This window comes from Neofelis nebulosa, chromosome 5 (genome assembly GCF_028018385.1).
Source record: "Neofelis nebulosa isolate mNeoNeb1 chromosome 5, mNeoNeb1.pri, whole genome shotgun sequence".
Taxonomy (NCBI): Eukaryota; Metazoa; Chordata; class Mammalia; order Carnivora; family Felidae; genus Neofelis; species Neofelis nebulosa.
Window position 1 is genome coordinate 87,339,351 of NC_080786.1, and position 18,129 is coordinate 87,357,479.

The 18,129-nt window shown below is 40.7% G+C and overlaps 1 protein-coding gene and 1 long non-coding RNA gene across 2 annotated transcripts in view; one reads left to right on the forward strand and one right to left on the reverse strand.

The window, feature by feature from the left end:
* Positions 1 to 3,321: 3,321 nt before the first annotated feature.
* LOC131512394 (uncharacterized) lies at positions 3,322 to 3,925 on the reverse strand. Its single transcript, XR_009262119.1, has 2 exons — positions 3,650 to 3,925; positions 3,322 to 3,564 (listed from the first exon to the last, which is right to left on the reverse strand). It is a non-coding gene; the product is annotated as an uncharacterized LOC131512394 (long non-coding RNA).
* The window catches only part of UBXN7 (UBX domain protein 7), a 60,416-nt gene continuing 46,207 nt past the window's right edge, over positions 3,921 to 18,129 (forward strand). The window contains exon 1 of the mRNA XM_058730981.1: positions 3,921 to 4,046. Coding sequence (XP_058586964.1) covers positions 3,974 to 4,046 — 73 coding nt within the window. The 5' untranslated portion in view covers positions 3,921 to 3,973. The remainder of the gene's footprint in view (positions 4,047 to 18,129) is intronic.

The window sequence follows — 18,129 nt, forward strand, 5'->3', positions numbered from 1 at the left end:
CCCACACCTTCATAATTTGTTCCTTTAATCTGTTATCTGTTGGTACTCTGGATGATACACCATTTTTATTTTGTCTTTGGTTCACAAATTATTTAGAAGTTTGTTTTTAACTTTCCAAGTATATGAGCTTAAGTTATTCTTTCAAAACTAATTTTTTAAGTTTATTTATTTAAATAATCTCTACACCCAATGTGGGGCTCGAACTCACAACCCTGAGATCAGGAGCCACATGCTCTACTGACTGAGCTGGCCAGATGCCCTTTTTAAAACTAATTTCTAATTTAACTGATATTCATTTATTTATTATTTTTTAATTGATATGTATTTAAAGAGCATGTTCTATATTATAATGGCTCTTTGACATTTGTTGAGACTTTCTTGTGGTCAATTTTTATTTTGTGCCACATATGCTTGACTAGAAAAAGTATTTTCTGTATCTTTACTACTTTTACCTGAGAGAAAGGGGTTGTATAATTGCATGTTTGTCAAATTTCTTCTTTAAACATTAACTTTATTTGTACGCCCTTGAGATCATGTCATTGGGTACATACAGGTTTAGAATTATTTTATCTTTCTGGTTGTTCTTTTTGTCATTATGTAGTGATCCTCTTTATCTCTAATGATACATTTTGCTTTAAAATCTACTCTGGCTTTCATTTCCTTAATACTACTTCTGAATGTCTTTTTTACATTTCCCTTCAACATTTATCCTTATGTTTTAGCTATGCCTTGTGTCAACAGTTGAATTTTTAAAAGCTATCTAATATAATTATCTGGTTTAAAAATATATACTTTTTGTAATGTTTAGTGAGAGAGAGAGAGAGAGAGAGCACACAGCGGGGGGGGGGGGGGGCGGTTAGGGGGCAGAGAGAGAGGGAGACAGAATCCAAAGTAGGATCCAGGCTCTGAGCTGTCAGCACAGAGCCCAATGCAGGGCTCGAACCCATGAACTGTGAGATCATGACCTCATGACCTGAGCTGAAGTTGGATGCTGAACTGACTAAGCCACCCAGATGCCCCTATAATTCTATGTTTTTTAAACAAAAGAAATATTGCCATTTAAAGTCAAAGTATAGTACATTTGTCTAGGATTCAAGAGATTTGGATTCTAGGATCCACCCTACCATTTTATAACCTTGAACAACTCAAACTCTGAATCTCAGGAGGGTCATGATAAAAGCCAAGTGTTGAATCAGATTATTTTGACTGTACCTTCTAGCTCATTTACTCTGTCCAGTTTCATTAAATTACAGTAACATGTTACAAATTGTTTTGGGACAGGAAGTCTTAAACCTAGGCCTAAAATTAAAAACAAATCCTAGTGTAATTTGGTGAAATAATTCAAATAGTAACTGATGTTTAGCTTTGGGATATTTACTTTGTTATCTAAAATTTTAGTTTTTCATTATTCAATATATAATATTTTTGCAGTTTATTTTCTGAGGATAGCCCATTTTTTTAAAACGTATTTTCATGATTTGAGGGATGTATTTAAAGGTATTTTCTTATGATTCTAAAGATCTTTCATATGTTAGTTCAAAATGGCTTTTTAAATATAGTGTATTTGTTTTGAGAAAGAGAGTGCAAGTGCAGGAGGGTCAGTGTGAGAGGGAGAGACAGTATCCCAACCAGACTTCATGCTCAGTCAGAGCCCAACTTGGGGCTCAATTACACGACGACTGTGAGATGGTGACCTGAGCCAAAACCAAGATTCAGATGCTTAATCACTTAACTGACTGAGCCACCCAGGTGCCCTGAAAAAGGCTTTTCAAAGTTGTATTATTAACTTCCTGCCTCATTATCTTTTATTTTTTTAATCTCTACAAAATATTTTCTAGAATTGTGGATAGCATAATCTTTACCACTTTCTCAAGATTAACCTAAAAATCACATCACTGAATTCTAAGACCTTGGAAATAAATCTACAGATCTTGGTAGCCTCTCCACTGTCAACACAGAGCCTGATTCTGGGCTTGATCTCATGAACCGGATGATAATGACCTAAGACAAAATCAAGAGTCAGATGTTTAACTGACTGAGCCACCCAGGCACTTCAGGAGCCTGTTTCCTGATATCATAGCAGTCATAGCTTCAATCATATCAGTCATATTTCCTGCAGCTATAACTCTATAGTTATCTTTTTTTTTTTTTTTTAATTTTTTTTTCAATGTTTTTTATTTATTTTTGGGACAGAGAGAGACAGAGCATGAACGGGGGAGGGGCAGAGAGAGAGGGAGACACACAGAATCGGAAACAGGCTCCAGGCTCTGGGCCATCAGCCCAGAGCCTGACGCGGGGCTCGAACTCACGGACCGCGAGATCGTGACCTGGCTGAAGTCGGACGCTTAACCGACTGCGCCACCCAGGCGCCCCTAACTCTATAGTTATCTTGATTTGACTTGCTTATTTCTTTTTTTAATGTTTATTTATCTTGGGGCACCTGGGTGGCTCAGTTGGTTAAGCATCTTACTTAAGCTCAGGTCATGATCTCACCAATGGTAGGTTCGAGCCTTGCATCAGGCTCTGTGCTGACAGCTCAGAGCCTGGAGCCTGCTTCAGATTCTGTGTCTCCCTCTCTCTTTCTGTCCCTCGCCCATGTTTTCTGTCTCTCTCTCACAAATAAACATTAAAAAAAAACTTTTTTTTAAAAAAACCTTTTCTAAATGTTTATTTGTGAGAGAGAGAGAACGAGTGGGAGAGGGGTAGAGAGAGAATCCCAAGTAGGCCCCATACTCAGCGCCGAGCCCAACATGGGGCTCACTCTCATGAGGGTGAGAGCGTGACCTGAGCCAAAATCAAGAGTTAGACACTTAGCGACCGAGCCAACCCAGGCGCCCTAGATGTGGTTATTTCTTAATTCACCCCAATAGCACATTTAGACTCAGGGTGGGTCAATTCTCCAGACGACTCATCTTTTATAGGGCCACTTTCCTATGTAGCTGCAAAGTATGTGGGTGGGAGGTTAGACCCTAAAAATAAGTTTCCTTAATTTTATTCTCATAAATAAAGGGAAGGATAATCAGATTTGCGTGCATCCCTACAATTGTTTTAAAAATATAATATACTAATATTATCTTTGTTTGAAAACAAAGGATAAAAAGCCCTCAAAGTCTCTTTTTGCCATCCCCCCCCCCCATTGCTCCCTTCTCTAGGGGTAACCAGTAACGTTTTGTGTACAACTTTCCAGTGCCCTTTCTATACATATACACATATAGTGTGTATACATATACACGTTTTCTTTTTACATAAATGACACCTCTTCGTTTTATAGGCCAGGAAACTAAGTGAAATCTTGAGGGGAGGCATGGACTGACGAATGTATTGAAGGAAAGTGGACTGGACAATCATTTATTTAAATCTACTATATGTCAGACTGTTGCGTCCAGTGCTTTATTGGCACAGAAGGGTTCTGGGATTTTACTTCTGTTGGATGGATCGTCGCACCAGGTTAGCCAAACAATTAGTTTAAAGGTTGGCGAGCAGGTGCGAAAGTCGCTTCAATGCGATGAGGTAGGATTTGTATTTTGACAGGAGCTGCAGGAAACCTAGCAGAGGGCTGTAGAGCTGCAAAAAAAAGAAGGAAAAACTGTCAACGGCAGTTGGGTCTGTCAATAAACCTTGTGAAACTGAAACGCGAAGAGCCTACTACCTGCCGAGCCCTCAGCTTATTTCGGAAACCAGGAACAGATATCGCATCTGTGACACCGGCCTTAGAGCTTGGAGAGGAAGGCACCAGAGGTTGCAAGGAAGGATGCAGCCAGCAGGCAGCAACCGGGCAGCCAACCCGGAGAGCAGAGAGCGCTCCCGGACGGGCCTGGAAGTGCGCCTGCGCTGACCGCCGCGGGGGGGGCGGGGCGGGAGGGGCGGAGTTTGGGGGCGGTCAATGAGCCTGCGCAAACCGCGCGGCGAGGTGGGGGAGGGCGGTCCGTGTGTGTCTGTGTTGTTGTTCGGCGGCAGCGGCGGCGGCGGTAAGATGGCTGCCCACGGGGGCTCCGCGGCGTCCTCGGCGCTGAAGGGGTTAATTCAGCAGTTCACCGCCATCACCGGTAAGAGACGCGGTTACCGGAAGGTGGAGAGTGGGGTCTGGAGCGGACCGCCGTTCCGCCCTGGGCTTCCCCTTACCTTCATGCATTTCTCCCTCGGGCTTTACCCATAGCTCCCGTCCTCCCTTCTGAGGAAGAGGCGACGACGGCGTCGGGTCTCCGGGTTCAGGCGGGAGACAGCCCCCCCGCGTACCCCATGCCTTGTTCTCGGTCTCTTCGCAGTGTGGAGGGAGACACCCCCACCCCCCTACCACCCCCCCCTTGTCAGCTAAGACCCGGGGAATGGGCCGATCCCATCCGCCCCCGCCGGTCCGGGGACCTGGGGGCGGGAGAGGTGGGGGGCCGCACCCGGGCCACCGCCCTCCTCCTCCTTCATCATCTTCTCTTCTCTGTGCAGCCCTGGGGTGCAGTGCATCTTTTCACCTCCTTTTTCCATTCTTCCTTGGTCAGGTCATTCTCCCTTAGTCCCTGGCCTGCCCTTCCCCTTTCTGGGCCCCTCAGAGCCATCGCCGTGGCCCTGGCGTGCTCGGGCCCTCCCGCCTTAACGGAGAGGATGGTGGCTTCGACAGCGCCTTTACCGATCCTGGGGGATAGGCCGCTGTAAAGAGGGGTGCTGAGGAGTACCTTCAAGACAGAGGTTTAAAGAAAAAGAATGAGGGGGAGCCCCCACCCCCCTCCAACCTTAAGAGGGAAGGCCTGGAGGAATCCTGGGTGGCGTTTCCCACCTCCCCATAATAAAATCATAAAGACTGGGACGATGGCGCCGGATCCTCCTGCTGATAAAATAGGGATGGCGGCAGAAACTTCTTGGAGAGAAAGTCAGTTTCTGGGTGTCAGTATTCCCCAAGCCCCCAGTTATTCTTTTTCTTTGGACCCCTGCGAAGGGCACACGCAGATCCTCTTACCGCCTGGAGGAAAGGCCCTAAGCCATTCTATGAATTCTCTATGCCTTGTTTCCCTCTGATGGTGCTGAACTTTTTTTGCATGAGTTATTAGAGGGCGGAGCAAATGATGAAGTTCTCTGTGGAGTGATTTGAGAGAAGAGTACTCCATGTGCCTGAGTGTAATTTTGCCGTTCTAGTTTGTCATTTTGGAAGGAGGTTAGAATGTTAGTTCCCTCCCTGAGCAGATCTATACTTTATCTGGTTATTTGTTAGGTGCAGACAATGTTTCTACTGTTAATGCACCTAGAGTTTGACGTATAAGATCTGGTTAAGTAAAATTTTATATGGTTCTAACCAGACAGATTGTATGCAGGTTGCCGTTTTACAGTTTAAAGCTAGTTTTATCTTTTGCTCTGCAGTGACAACTAGATGTTTCATACATTATCTAGCTGGTGGGCATGAAACGTTACATCAAAATTGGTAAAGTAAGATTTGTAATAAAATTGGGATGAGGAATGGAATGATCATCTTTTCTTAATGTTTTAAAACTTTTGTGATTGGACTGTTAAAGATGTAATACACTTCCCAATGTCTAAGCTGATCACAGTTATTGGGAAAATTAGAAAATTATTGTGTATATAAGTTAATGTTGCAGCATTATGTTTTCATAGAAAAATCTTCGTAGTGAGTCAGATATGGAAGTAATTATTATTAATGTTTAGATTTTTATGGAGTTGATTTAAGATGCCACCTATTTAATTTCAGTTTTTTATGCTAATTACCACCACTTCGGGAACTCAGACTGTTTTTATAGTAACAACCACCCCTTCAGGAACTCAGAACCTCATGTTATTACTTCTAATGGAACTTTTTGGGACAAAACCCAAAGTGTGGTGAGATAAAATGGCTCACTTATTTGCTTTAAATCTGTTTCTGTTTGCTAGCCCACATGGCTTATTTCTTGGTCACAGGCCTTTCTATTCCTGAATTATGTTGGAGATCCTTAGTAAACAGAGTATCTGGAAGTCTGCAGAAGGGAAAATATCTTAGATTGTCCTTGATGTATTATGAATCTCTATTAATAATTTTGGTGTTTTTTTTTTTTTTTTACAAGAGAGTAATTAACTGTTAGAAACACATGATTGACCCCTTTAGTCTTTTTCACATTTCTATTTTACTTTATTTTATTTTATTTTATTTTATTTTAGTGGGCTCTGCCCTTAATGTGGGGCTCAAACTCATGACCCTCAGATCAAGCTCTATTGACTGAGCCAGCCAGGCGCCGCCTTTTCGATATATTTTAAAAAGATAGTTTGGGGTTCTGTTCACATATATTTTAAATTGTAGTATTTATGACAAAAGGGTATTTGATATTTTTTCATTGCTGAATGAATTAAACTGACCTTAAGAGCTTATGCTCTGATTTCAGAAAGATTTTACTTACCTGGATGCTCAACATTCTGGTTAAAGCAATATATTTTCAAAAATGTGAGCCTTACCTTTCCTGTGGCATTTAGAAATAGAAAACTGAAAGAATTTTAAGTCTTATTTCTTACTAAGAAGAACAAATGTATATGATATATGGGTATGAAATAATGACTCTGAATTTTTTTTTCTCTGAGTTTAGTTGACATATGTTATATTAGCGTCGGGTGTAATGACTGGTTTTTATTTTATTTTATTTTATTTTATTCTTTAAATATATGAAATTTATTGTCAAATTGGTTTCCATACAACACCCAGTGCTCATCCCAAAAGAAGCCCTCTTCAATACCCATCACCCACCCTCCCCTCCCTCCCACCCCCCATCAACCCTCAGTTTGTTCTGTTTTTAGTATTTTGTTTTATTTTTAAAATTTGTATTTATTTTTAAATAGGCTCCATACCCAACTCGGGGCTTGAACTTGTGACCCTGAGATTAAGGGTCACATGCTTTACCAACTGAGCCTGCCAGGCACCCTGACTCTGACTTTTTAAAAAAAATATATTAAAAAAAATCACACACACAGGGTGCCTGGGTGGCTTAGTTGGTTAAGTGTCCGACTTCAGCTCAGGTCGAGCCCCACATTGGGCTCTGTGCTGACAGCGTGGAGTCTGGAACCTGCTTCAGATTCTGTGTCTTCCAGTCTCTCTCTCTCTCTGCCCCTCCCCCACTCATGCTCTGTCTCTCAAAAATAAACACTAAAAAAAATTCAAAATCACACACACACAAAAAATCACAACATAAAATGATTTTGAAAGAGGTTAAAGCTAATCTCTCACAGCAGCATTATTATTTATTTACATATTAACTTCCAAATCTTGTTTGCATACTTTTATTTTTACTTTTTCTTATTTTTATATTGTAGATCATAGTATACATAATTTAGAATTGTAAGATTTTCAATTAATATTACATCATAAACATTTTTTCTGTGATCAAACTCTGATAACCAAGTAGCCAAGGGAAGTGATAGTCTTTGAAAATAATCAACATTGAGAAACTATATATACCTTTACCATTGATGATGTTGGAATCATTTGAAGCTGCATAGAAAACCAGTCCTGTTACTTTATAGTCTACTACATTTTGCAGTATTATTCAGTTTGATCTCTCTTGATATTCATCATAGTTGGGTTTGAATGACAGCTGACTGCTTTCAAAAGTCACATTAGTCCTCAAAACATGAGGAAGGAATGTGCTGCTAGATCTGAAGGTAAATCTGAAAGAACAATAAAAAAATTATTTAAGTAATTTCTATACCCAACATGGCCCGCCCCCCCCCCCCCATGCCCTCCAAAAGAACAACTTTTAAAAATGTTTTGAACTGGGGCGCCTGGCTGGCTTAGTCATAAGTGTGTGTGACTCTTGATCTCAGGGTCATGAGTTCGAGCCCCATGTTGGGTATAGAAATTACTTAAATGAATAAATAAAAACTTTTTTTAAAAAGGACTAAAATTTAAATAAATAAATAAATAATTATTAAAAAGATGTTTTGAACCATGGCAGTATCCCATTAACACCAGCTTAGGCTAACATTCAGGCACACATAGACAAAATGCACAGATGTAATCAGAATAATTTCATTAGATGAAGGATACGTAGATGCTATAGAATTGGTGAAGAAATAAACAGGCAATAGAAGGTAAGGACAAACTGTGAGGGAGTAGAAAGTGGAGGCTGAGAGAGTACAAAAGGTTGTTAGGATAGAATTCTGTAAAGTTTTGTGCATAGTAGGCATTCACATACTTAATTAAATTTATATACTTTTTTATTTTAGAGAGAGTGCACAAGTGGGGGAGAAGAGCAGAGAGAGAGAGAGAGGGAGAGAATCTTAAGCAGGCTCCATGCTCAGCACAGAGACTGACAGGGGGAATGGGGGGGAGGTGAGGGGGGCTCTATCTCACGACTCTGAGATCATGACCTGAGCTGAAATCAAGAGTTGGATGCTCAACCGGCTGAGCCACCCTTGTGCTCCACTTAATGAAACTATAGAATCTCAGTTATAGAAGAGACCTTAGTTTAATCTCTCTCTAAAATTGTTGAATGAACGCATATTAGTTACAGAAATTAGAAAACTGATGTGTGTAGTATTTGGCTTTTGGCTAATTTCTATACATACTCTTTTCTACAATTTATTTCTCTTTGGTTAATATTAAAATGTGTTTCTCTGTCAGGAACGGTGGTTATAAGTGTTCTAGATATCAAGAGACAGCTCTTGGAATTTTAAAAACTATTTCAGGGGGCGCCTGGGTGGCGCAGTCGGTTAAGCGTCCGACTTCAGCCAGGTCACGATCTCGCGGTCCGTGAGTTCGAGCCCCGCGTCGGGCTCTGGGCTGATGGCTCGGAGCCTGGAGCCTGTTTCCGATTCTGTGTCTCCCTCTCTCTCTGCCCTTCCCCCGTTCATGCTCTGTCTCTCTCTGTCCCAAAAATAAATAAAACGTTGAAAAAGTTGTAATTTAAAAAAAAAAAAAAAAGGAAAAAAAAAAAACTATTTCAGAAGGTGATTATGTTTGAGCAGAAGTTAGAGAGGCAATAAATTTTGAGTTGTAGGGGCACCTGGGTGGCTCAGTTGGTTAAGTGTCTGACTTTGGCTCAGGTTATGATCTTGCGGTTCGTGAGTTCAAGTCCCATGTAAGGCTCTGTGCTGACAGCTCAGAGCCTGGAGCCTGCTTTGGATTATGCATCTCCCTCTCTCTCTTTGCTTCCCCACTCACATTCTCTCTCTCTCAAAAATGAATAAACATTAAAAAAAAAAAAAAAAAAGAAGTAGTAGTGTCTTTGGGCACCTGGGTGGCTCAGTTGGTTGAGCGTCAGACTTTGGCTCAGGTCATGGTCTCACAGTTCGGGAGTTTGAGCCCCGTGTCAGGCTCCATGCTGACAGCTCAGTGCCTGGAGCTTGCTTTGGATTCTGTGTCCCTCTCCCCCTGCCCCTCCACTGCTCACACTCTGTTTCTCTGTCTCTCAAAAATAAATAAAACATTAGATGAAAATAAAAAAAATAATAAATTTTGAGTTGTGAATGGAATCTTACTAATAAACTTAATATGATAGACTGCTGTGTGCCAGGCATGGTTCAGATCTGGGGGATACTACTGTGAGCAAGACAAGGTGTCTATGCTCAAAAAGCATAAAAGTTAATGAGAATACAGACACAAATAGGTGTTACAATACAGTTGGAGCATGGTAGGGAGCTATTATGGGAGCACAAAACATGGAGGTAAAGAAAGGCTTCCTAGGGGCGCCTGGGTGGCGCAGTCGGTTAAGCGTCCGACTTCAGCCAGGTCACGATCTCGCCGTCCGTGAGTTCGAGCCCCGCGTCGGGCTCTGGGCTGATGGCTCAGAGCCTGGAGCCTGTTTCCGATTCTGTGTCTCCCTCTCTCTCTGCCCCTCCCCCGTTCATGCTCTGTCTGTCTCTCTCTGTCCCCAAAATAAATAAAAAACGTTGGAAAAAAAAAAAAAAAAGAAAGGCTTCCTAGAAGAAATAAGTTTTTAGCTAAACCTAGAGGAGAGATGTTTCTGGCAGGAGGAACATGTACAAAGGCCTGAAGGAGGAAGGGCAGAAAGAGAGAGGGACAGATATATACATAAACAGAGACAAGAAAGGAGAGACAGTAGGTTTAGGGAATTGATAATTCCAAATGAATAGGGCATAGCTAGTGGGAGATGCAGTAAATTGAGCTGAAGAGATAAGAGGGCAGGTGCCAGATTAGGAAAGGCCTGTAACCCATGTTAAGAAATCTTGGCTGTATTCCAAGTGTAGGGGGAGTCCATGAAAAATTTAATTGGAGGAGTGACATAACCAGATTTTGGTGTTTTTTTTTTTGGAAAAAGAGCTACTTGCCTATAGTGGAGAAGGGGTAGGCATAGAGATGAGTAGAAGACTGTTGCATTAATCCAAGGAAGATACTGGTGTCTTGAAATAAGGTTGTGGCAGAGAAGTGGAAGATAAGGGAAGAAAGATGGGAAAAAGTCACAGGAGTCAGAATGAAGTTTAGGATTCTGTTTCAGACATCTAGGTATATAAAGGTGCTATTTGTGAATGTTACGGGATAGTAGGAAAGGTTTGGGGAGAAGATGATTAGTTCGGTTTTAGATAGACTTCCAAGTAGAGCTGTTCAATAAGCAAATGAATATTGGTCTGGAAAGAGAAGAGACATCTGAGGAGTCATAGTGATGGCGGTTGAAGCTATTAAAAGTAGATAGCTTCTTGCAGGGGAGAGTGTACTGTGAGGAAACAGTAGGCTCCAGGACCCAAAGTTGAAGGAACACTTACTCTGACGCACTGCAAAGGAAAAAGTACAGAGAAGACTCCAAAGAAACCAAAGGTATAGGAGGAAAACCAGGAGAATGTGATGGTGCTTCCAACATTAGGAGTATGGAAGTAACTCGTATTATGTAGGCATTTGAGGAAACCAAAAATCATTTAACATTCATAGTTTTTGTTTTTGTTGTTTTTTTGGGGGGGGTCAGGGCTGGAAGATATATTAAAAACCATCTTGACCCATTTCTGAGTTTATCAAATGAAAGTAAAGTGACTTGGGGTTATATGTCTAGGTCAGTGCTCCTCAAACTTACTTGGAGGAAAGGACCTTTTTTTAAAAATTTCCAATCTTTGTGTACCAGCACTTTTATAAAATACAGTAAAAATTAATGGCTTCGAAAATGAAATAAAAATAAAAACACATACAAAATATAAGCCCAAATTCTTTTCAAAATTAAGGTACAATTTGCATGCAGTAAATCTGCCCTTTTTAGTGTGTGGTTATAAGTTTTGATAAGTGTGTACAATTCTGTAACCACAGTGAAGATGCAAAACAATTCTGTCATCCTCAGAAAATTTCTCCTGCCCCTTTGTAGTCAACCCTTCCCCCCACCTGTAGCCTAATCTTTTTGTCTGTTGTTTTTCTTTTCTAGAGTGTAATATAAATGGAATCACAGTATGTAGCCTTTTGAGTCTGGCTTCTTTTCACTTAGCATTTGAAATTCATTCATATCATTGTGGTATGCGTAGTTCCTGCCCCTTTTTTTTGGTGAATAGTGTACCATTGAATGAATGTACTACAATTTGTTTATCCATTCATTAAGTAAATGGGTAATTGTGTTGTTTCCAGTTTGGGAGATTATAAATAAAGCTGCTAAAAACATTAGTGTACAATGTGTGAATGTAAGTTTTTGTTTCTCTTGGATAAATACCTAGAGTGGGATTATTGGATTATGTGATAGGTGTATAACTTTAAGAAATTGCCAGTTTTCCAAGGTCATGATTACAATTCTGCATTCCCATCAGTAATATATGAAAGTTCAGTTACCCATTTAGTAGTTTTAATTTTTTGTAGTCATTTTAATAGGTGTATAATAGTATAGTATTGTGGTTTTAATTTGAATTTCCCTAGTGACTAATGATACTGGGCATTTTTTCATATGATAATTTGCCATCCATAAATTTTTCAAGCCTGAACTTTTAATTCCACAGACATAAAATTACTCTATCAAATTGTCATAAAAATTTCTAAATGCTTGCACTGGAATTTCTGTTTTAATCTTGTCATGGACTAGAGATAGCTGGTGTGAAGCCCACACTTTGAGTAGCACTGGTCTTAGATAATGGCAGAACAAGGACTAGAATTCTGGTGTCTTTACTCCTAGGCCCATGCATTTTTCACCATATCACTACTACTACCTCACTCTACTTTCCTTTTTGTTGATCCAACAAAAATTATCTTTGTTTATCTGTCCCCGAACCTAATCATTTCATTCCTCTTATACTCAGTAAATTTAGTTTTCTGGGTATAAAGGTTTTTGTAATGCTTTCTATTCCTGAATGCTTAAGAACTTCAGGATGGGATACTGATGAGACACCGTATTTCTTGCAACTATCACCCACTCCCGTTTCCTAGGTGGACAGTCTAGCTTATTTTGTTATTATTTCTGGGGGACTGTAGAACCAAAAAGGAGTCTCTTTGTGTCTCTGTCATTTCTCTTCTCTATCCTTCTGGGATAAGAAGGGCTCTATAGAGGGATTCTTTCTTTTCTTTCTTTTTATCTGTCTCTATCTCTGTGACTGCTATACTTTGGCTCCTTGATAGTAGTGGAGAGACTGTCATTTTTTTGGCACTGGAAAGTAATGTAGAAAAAAGGCATAAGGGACTACTATAGTTTGAAGAATCTCTTGACTCTTCCAGCTGTAGTGGAGATGTGGACTGCGTTAGGGCTATTTCCCATATCATAACAGTAATGGAGAGAGTGTGAACTAAGAGGCCACAGCAAAGAAATGGGGACTGGTAAATTGTGTACCATAGGATGGGTTAAACAATGTACTTTGGTGCCATTAGTAAGCTTAAAATAGATAGAAGGAAGAAAAGATAGGGGTATAATAAAAAGAGTGTATGTAGTGAGAAACAATAGAGTGGGGCTCCTGCCATTGATTACAAATTGAATTTTTGTGTTCCCTCTGCCCCCCAACATTTCATATGTTGATATCCTAAACCCCCAGTGTGATGGTATCAGGAGGTGGGGGCCTTTGGAAAGTGATTAGGTCATGAGGATGGAGCTCTCATGAGGAGGACTAGTATCCTTAAAAAAGATACCCCAGCAGGGGTGCCTGGGTGGCTCAGTTGGTTAAGTGTCTGACTTCGGCTCAGGTCATGATCTCACGGTTCGTGGGTTTGAACCTCTGCATCGGGCTCTGTGCTGACAGCTCAGAGTCTGGAGCCTGCTTCAGAGTCTCTGTCTCCCTCTCTCTCTGTCCCTCCCCCGCTTATGATCTGTCTCTCTCTCTCAAAATAAATAAACATTTAAAAAAAAGAGACCTCAGGAAGCCTTCTTGCCCCTACTGTGAGGACATAGTAAGGAGACAACAGTTTTTGTTTTTGTTTTTTTATATATGTTTTCTAAAAATTTATGTATTTTAGAGTTTGTTTATTTTGAGAGAGAGAGAGAGCAAGCGAGTGTGTGAGTCAGGGAGGGGCAAAGAGAGGGGGAGAGAGAGATCCCAAGCAAGCTCTGTGCCATCAGCACGGAGCCCGACACAGGGCTCAATTCCACAAACTGAGATCATGACCCAAGCTGAAATCAGGAGTCAGATGCTTAACCAACTAAGCCACTCGAGTGCCCCCAATTTCTTTTATTTTTTAAAGTTATCTTTACACCCAGCATGGGGCTCAAACTCACAACCCTCAGATCAAGAGTTGCATGCTCTACCAACTCAGCTGGGTACCCCAAGGTAGCTGTCTTTTTTTTTCTTTTTTTTTTTTTAAGTTTATTTATTTTTGAGACAGAGCATGAATGGGGGAGGGTCAGAGAGAGGGAGACACAGAATCCAAAACAGGCTCCAGGCTCTGAGCTGTCAGCACAGAGCCCGACGCGGGGCTCGAACTCACGGACCGCGAGATCGTGACCTGAGCCGAAGTCGGCCGCTTAACCGACTGAGCCACCCAGGCGCCCCAAGGTAGCTGTCTTTGAACCAGGAAGCGGGCCTGTACCCCACACCAAATCTTCTGGGGCCTTCATCTTGGACTTCCCAGCCTCCAGAACTGTGAGACATAAATGTTGTTTAAGCCACCCAGTCAATGGTATTTTTGTTATAGCAACCCAAACACACTAAGATGCAAGGTTAATACTGAGACTTCAAAATAAGCCTATTTAAACAATTATACAGATAATATAAATCTGCAAACTTGTGGGGTGCCTGGGTGGCGCAGTCAGTTAAATGTCTGACTCTTGATTTTGGCTCAGGTCATGATCTCATGGTTTGTGAAGTTGAACCCTGTGTTGGGCTCTGCGCTGACAGCACAGAGCCTGCTTGGGATTCATTCTCTCTCTCTCTCTCTCTCAATAAACTTAAAAAAAAAAAAAAAAACAAATCTGCAAACTTGCGTTATTAGTTCCCCTTCCCTTTAAAAAAGGTATGTTTTTATTCTGAATGTAATAAGCTTCACATTTTTTATAGCTGACCCATCAAAAATAGTTATTATCTCTGAATATATGGGTAAAACTTGCAACTTTATTAAACTTGTTGACTACTGTTTCTTTCCCCTATGTATCATTTAGTCCTCCATACTTTTCCTCTGCCTTCTCAGTTAACCTTCACTTCTTCGTATTCTTCTGTTTAATTCAGTGGGAGTGTTACTGGCATTTTGGCTGGGACAATTTTTTATTGTATAGGATTGTTCCATCTGTTGCAGAAGATTTGGCATTTGTATTCGTTTCCAGTGGCTGCTATAACAAATTAACACAAACTGCATGGTTTAACACACATTTATTCTCTTACAGTTCTGGAGGTGGTAAGTCTGAAATGAAGGTGTGAGCAGTCTTTGGGGAAGGGGAGGCATTTTTCAATATGCTATAACATCCCTGGCTTCTCTCCACTAAATGCCAGTAGTGCTCCCCCAGCCTCCAGTCATGAAACACCAAAAATGGTCTCTCACATTACTAAATACCTCTACTACTTCCCAACATAAAGAACCACTGGAACCTTTAATTATCTCTCTGTTGTCTTCTGTTTCTAAAATGATACACTAAATGATACAAGTGATACACCAAGAATGATTATAGGAGCAAGATGACTCAGATAATTTGGCTTTATTTCAGAAAGTGAATGGTGTACTTTGTTTCTTTGGTCCCTCTCTAATACTACCTTCTTCAGTCTTGCCAGGATTTAGCATGTACTTCCTTTAAAAAATAAATATTCATGGGTAGAGGCCCCTCTTTTTTTTTTTTTTTTTTTTGAAACACTCTTACAGGTCACTATCCTGACAAGCTCCAGTGATGCAGGTTGTCCTGTCAGATTGTCAGCAGAGATATGATAGGGCCATCTCTGGGATATGCTGCCTACAGCTTAGATTCTAACATCAAATGGTTAAGTAAGGATTATAAATAGGATGGCAATTCTAGGCCTCAAGTGTTGATACCATCTGCCCCTAAAATATCACAGTTATATTTCCTTTATTAGGGCTTTATTTTTGTGTCTTAAAGTCACTCCCTTTAAGAATGACTTTAAAGAATTCCCTTTAGAAGCCCTTTTAATAAAGTTCAATAAACCTATGGACCTAGGAGATTTTGGAATACTTACCTATACTTTTATTAAGTTTTCTGTTGTTTCTATATCAGCTCCTGATGCTTCTCAGTCATACTAGAATGCTGCATAGTTATAAATTTCTTTTTTTTTTAAATGTTTTTATTCACTTTTAAGAGAGCGTGGGATGGGGGGGGGGGCGCAGGGAGGGGCATAGAGAGAGAGGGAGACACAGACTCCGAACAGGCTGCAGACTCCAGGCTCCAAGCTGTCAGCATAGAGCCCAATGTGAGGCTCGAACCCACGGGCCGTGAGATCATGACCTGAGCCAAAGTCAGGCGCTTAACCAACTGAGCCCATGTTATAAATTTCTTTAAAGCAGATCTCTTTTGGTATTGTTTCATTCTTTATAACATTCACTTTTTCTAGAGTGATAGTTCTTATTTTACTCCTGCTTTAAAAAAAATGAGTGTTTAACATGAGTGAAGTACATGTTCATACATCAGATGAATGAGGGAAAGAAAACTGTGAGATTTCTTACTCTGCCTGCCTATTTGCCAATAAAGAACTGTGCCAAGTTCTTTAATGTGAATTTTCTTTTTTTCTAATGTTTTTATTTATTTATTTTTTTTTTTTTAATTTTTTTTTTTCAACGTTTTTTATTTATTTTTGGGACAGAGAGAGACAGAGCATGAACGGGTGAGGGGCAGAGAGAGAGGGAGACACAGAATCGGAAACAGGCTCCAGGCTCCGAGCCATCAGCCCAGAGCCTGACGCGGGGCTCGAACTCACGGACTGCGAGATCGTGACCTGGCTGAAGTCGGACGCTTAACCGACTGCGCCACCCAGGCGCCCCTGTTTTTATTTATTTTTTGAGAGAGAAAGAGAGCAGAAGCAGAGGAGGGGCAAAGAGAGAGGGGGACAGAGGATGTGAACCAGGCTTTGCACTGACAGGCTGACAGCAGCAAGCCCACCTGGGGTTCGAACTCATGAACCGTGAGATCGTGACCTGAGGTAAAATCACATACTCAACTGACTGAACCACTCAGGTGCCCTTCTGTGAATTTTCTTAATCTACACAAGTATTTCATGAAGTTGATAATATCTTCATTTTATAACTGAGGAAACTGAGAGCTAGAGAAATTAGTAACTAGATCAAAGTCCTATAACTAGTGAATGAAAGAACTAGAAGTCAAATTCAGGTTTATCTGAGTAGTATCTAGGCTCTTAATATCTATATTATACTCCCTAGCCTGAGAACTAAAGGGAATATGAAAAATGTTATTCTCAGGGTGCCTGGGTGGCTCGGTTGGTTGGGTGGCCAACTCTTGATTTTGGCTCAGGTCACGATCTCATGGTTTGTGGGATCAAGCCCTTTATCAGGCTCCATGCTGGCAGCACAGAGCCTGCTTAGGATTCTCTCTCTCTCTGCCCTTCCCCTGTTTGGGTATGTGTATGTGCGTGTTTTCTCTCTCTCTCTCTCTCTCTCTCTCTCTCAAGATAAGCAAATAAACTTAAAAAAAAAATGTTATTCTCTAGGACTGGCCAGAGGAAAAATTTTGGTAACTTTATTACAGCTGTTTGGTGTCTCTGTCTCCAGGTACCGAGTATCTTATTCCCATCCCTATATGGCACTTCATGTAGACCTTTCTTAGCTCTCCTCCAAAAGGTACTTGGGATGCTAAAGCTACTTGTATCTCTTTTTTCCTGACCCAGCTTCCTGAAGGTGTCTTAACCTTCATCTCTTAGTGAGTTTTAGGGAGAAGCAATATGATTGAATTAATTCACATTGTAAAATAATTGATACATCCTTAATTGTTGAGTAGGTGTTTATCATTTTAAAAAGCATGTTTGTAATCTCTTACTTAGGTGGTTGCATTTTAGGCAGCATAATAAAGTAAAAGAAAAATTTAGGCACCTATGAAAAGACTTTTAGGATAGGCAGACCATATTGTTGACAGGCTAGCTTACTTGAGGATTGGCTTTACAAGTTCCCAATTTTAACAGCATCTTTTATTTTACTTCACAGCCCACAAATTCTCCAAAGGATTCCCATGTCATTGGCGTTGGAGTTGTGATAGCTGGAGGGTGGTGGAGAGGATGGCAACTATTTGTATGCAGTGGTCATTTTTAAGTTGAATTTCCTTATGAACACATTTCAGAAGGGGTGAAAGCAGCGAGCATTGGTTGGGTTATGGTAGAGGGAGTTTCACTCCCCCACCAACAAGTTCTTTGTGCTTTTTATGGTGCTTTAGTTTGTTGTGAGCACCTAGAAAGACAAGAGCCAAAAATGATATGAACTCAGCCATTTCGTTCTCTGAAAAGGAAAAGATTAGTAGATAATGTAACAGTTCATGCATCTCTTTGCTAGAATAAGCAGCCAGAGGAGTCTACTTGTAGGAACCTTTTAACTTTTAGAAGTTCCTGCGTAGGTAAGTAAATTAAAATGGAGTACAATAGATACTGAACTTCTAGGCTAGCATTTAAGAAGTATAACTAATACAACACACTATAACTGGACATAATGGAAAAATATAAGGAAGGCACTAAAACAAAGCCTTAGGTTTTATGAGAAATATGGAAGCACATGAGTCTTGAAATTGTTCATCAGATTTGTGCTGGGTTTGCCCTGAGATTAGCTAATGTAAGGTTGGCTATTGGGATATTTGAACTCCTCCTTCCCCTCAAAAAGTTGCATTTGTTTGT